The following is a 2,459-nucleotide window of genomic DNA, read 5'->3' as shown; positions in this document are numbered from 1 at the left end:
TGAACATGTCTTCTGTGTGAGGGAGTTCCTCGCTGCGCTCCAGAAGGAAGTGCAAAGAAGAATGACGCTTGTCTTTTTAGAAAGTTTTGCAGTTTGTGTTAGAATTAAAATTAAATTAAATGCATTCAAGACTAAAACACAACCAAGAGTGAGTTTTGCTTACAGGGTTTATCTCCATGTAAATGGGTTTTAAATATGTGTTTTAGTCTATGTTATGGTTACTGTTGGTAAAAATACATATTTTTTTAATTTACGTTTCATTTCCTTTTTCAGAGTGAGATGAGGTAGAGCAAAAGGTGAAGATCCTTACCAATGCAAACTTAAAGACACACACAAAAGTTTCTTTTTCTTAATTATTTTTTTTCCATCAATGTAACGGCATAAGCTCCCTTTAGTTTTTCTATAAGTTTGTACTTTTATTTGACAAAACAACAACAAAACGCTGTCATAACATTCCACCTTTATTCTGAAAACAACCGGAATTTGTAACCTTGTTGTTTCCGGTGAAGAGCCCTTTGGGTGACAGGAAGTGACCTTTTCAAATAGTCGCCTGCAGTTTCCTTCAAAGACCCTGTTGCGGATAAAAACGCAGAACAGGCGCTCCGTTTGTCGCACAAACTGCCGCAGACATGGAGACGGAGAACATTTTCCTCTTCGTTCCTAATTTAATCGGTGAGTTTTTCCCGCCTTTAGCGACGCGGAGCTAGCTTAGCTTTAGCCGGCGAAATGTAAAATTCACCGAACTCCATTCAAAAAACATCCAATTTAGAGAATCCGGCTCATCTGCTTTATCTGGGCAAAGTGAGCTGAGTAACGTCACAGTGGAAGCCAAATTAATGGGAAAGGACGGCACGTTGTGTTATTGTATTGTAGTTGTTTGCGTAATAATAAATAAGCATTTTCCCCTGAAATATGTCCGATTTTATTGTGGATAAAAAGATTGATCAGGCCATTGAGCGATGGGTTTTTACAACTTCAATATGATGCTTTTAAATGCCTTCAATTATGAAAATAACATAAGATATTCATCGTATGTGGACTAGTTTGTACCCAGTGTAGTGAAGTATTTCATAAGCTTCTATCTTGTTATTTTTGTTGTAAAATAAATTTTATTGGAATAGGTAGCAAGTGTAGAGACATAACAAAGTGCATTGTTTTTGCGAAAAATGACAAATAATATGCAATAAGAAGGAATTTTCTCATCACAGATAATCAGTGTTGAAATCATTAAAACGCACTCTGTTTCTGAATAAATCTCTTCACCTTGGTTGGATCCTGCAGGTTATGCCCGGGTGGTGCTGGCCCTGATCTCCTTCTTCCTGATGCCCTGCTGCCCGTGGCCGGCCGTCTTCTGCTACCTGCTCAGCGCTCTGCTGGATGCCTTTGACGGCCATGCAGCGCGAGCGCTCAATCAGTGTATGTATTTACACGTGTGTGTGTGTTTGTGTGTGTGAGACAGACGTCCAGTTTTGACTCCTGAAGGCAGGATTTGACTGAATGTGGATTTTGTGTTGGATGGAGGACGTGTTTGTTTTCCTGATGTTTATACTGGGTGATAACCACACTCTGTATATAAAAGATGGAAGGAGTGTGGTTGGGTCATTTTAACGACTCTCACTGCTTCACAGTCATAGTGGGTCGGTGTGGTACGTTAAAAGCACGCAGTGGTGAGGTGGATCCCTCGCTGTCCAGTCAGGTGCAACATCTACCATATCTGCAGAAACACCCGCTGATGTAGGAGGACGCCCCTGAGTAGATTTCTGTATGCGTCTCAGGCCGTTTTTATGCTCGCTGTCTCGTGAGACAATCTTTGTGGGAGCTTTAGGCTGTGTTTATTTCTGCTGTGGAGTTTTAACATTGACTCAGTTGCTGCTGGAGCCTCTGCTGGACGTCAGAGGAACTGCAGCCATGACGGTTCCTGCAGCAGGTCGTGTTCTGGTCTCACGGGCCGCTCTCTGTCTGTTTCAGCCACTAAGTTCGGCGCCATGTTGGACATGCTGACTGACCGCTGCGCCACCATGTGTCTGCTGGTCAACCTATCCCTGCTCTACCCCTCCTACGCCTTCCTGTTCCAGCTCAGCATGTGTCTGGACATCGCCAGCCACTGGCTGCACCTGCACAGGTGGGCGATGTTTCTGTGGTTGTTAAGGTGAAGTCATATTTAGCTGTGTGGCCTGAACAGACTGAATCAGATCATGTTGCCCAGTGACCTGTTTTAGAGCCATGACAGGTGTAAGGACGAGGTGTTGTGCTGCGGCTGATCGTGTTTTCTTATCTGTCTTCCTCAGCTCGACTGTAAAGGGATCAGCGAGCCATAAAACCATCGACCTCTCTGGGAACGCCATCCTACGCCTCTACTACACCTCCAAGGTCTGTGTGTCGTATGATAAACGTGTCCGTATGAATTTTAAAGGAACAGTCAGTGAACGTGTGTGTGTGTGTGTGTGTGTGTGTGTGTG

At 43.7% G+C, this 2,459-nt stretch overlaps 1 protein-coding gene across 1 annotated transcript in view; it reads left to right on the top strand.

The window, feature by feature from the left end:
• The first annotated feature begins 507 nt into the window (after nucleotides 1-507).
• The window catches only part of cdipt (CDP-diacylglycerol--inositol 3-phosphatidyltransferase (phosphatidylinositol synthase)), a 3,000-nt gene continuing 1,048 nt past the window's right edge, over nucleotides 508-2,459 (top strand). The window contains exons 1-4 of the mRNA XM_005747714.1: nucleotides 508-672; nucleotides 1,282-1,416; nucleotides 1,969-2,122; nucleotides 2,289-2,370. Coding sequence (XP_005747771.1) covers nucleotides 630-672; nucleotides 1,282-1,416; nucleotides 1,969-2,122; nucleotides 2,289-2,370 — 414 coding nt within the window. The 5' untranslated portion in view covers nucleotides 508-629. The remainder of the gene's footprint in view (nucleotides 673-1,281; nucleotides 1,417-1,968; nucleotides 2,123-2,288; nucleotides 2,371-2,459) is intronic.

Source organism: Pundamilia nyererei, unplaced genomic scaffold (genome assembly GCF_000239375.1).
Source record: "Pundamilia nyererei isolate P.nyererei 1_Seehausen unplaced genomic scaffold, PunNye1.0 scaffold00202, whole genome shotgun sequence".
Classification (NCBI taxonomy): domain Eukaryota; kingdom Metazoa; phylum Chordata; class Actinopteri; order Cichliformes; family Cichlidae; genus Pundamilia; species Pundamilia nyererei.
Note: the sequence above shows the minus strand (reverse complement) of the source record. Positions and strands in the feature narration are given on the sequence as shown.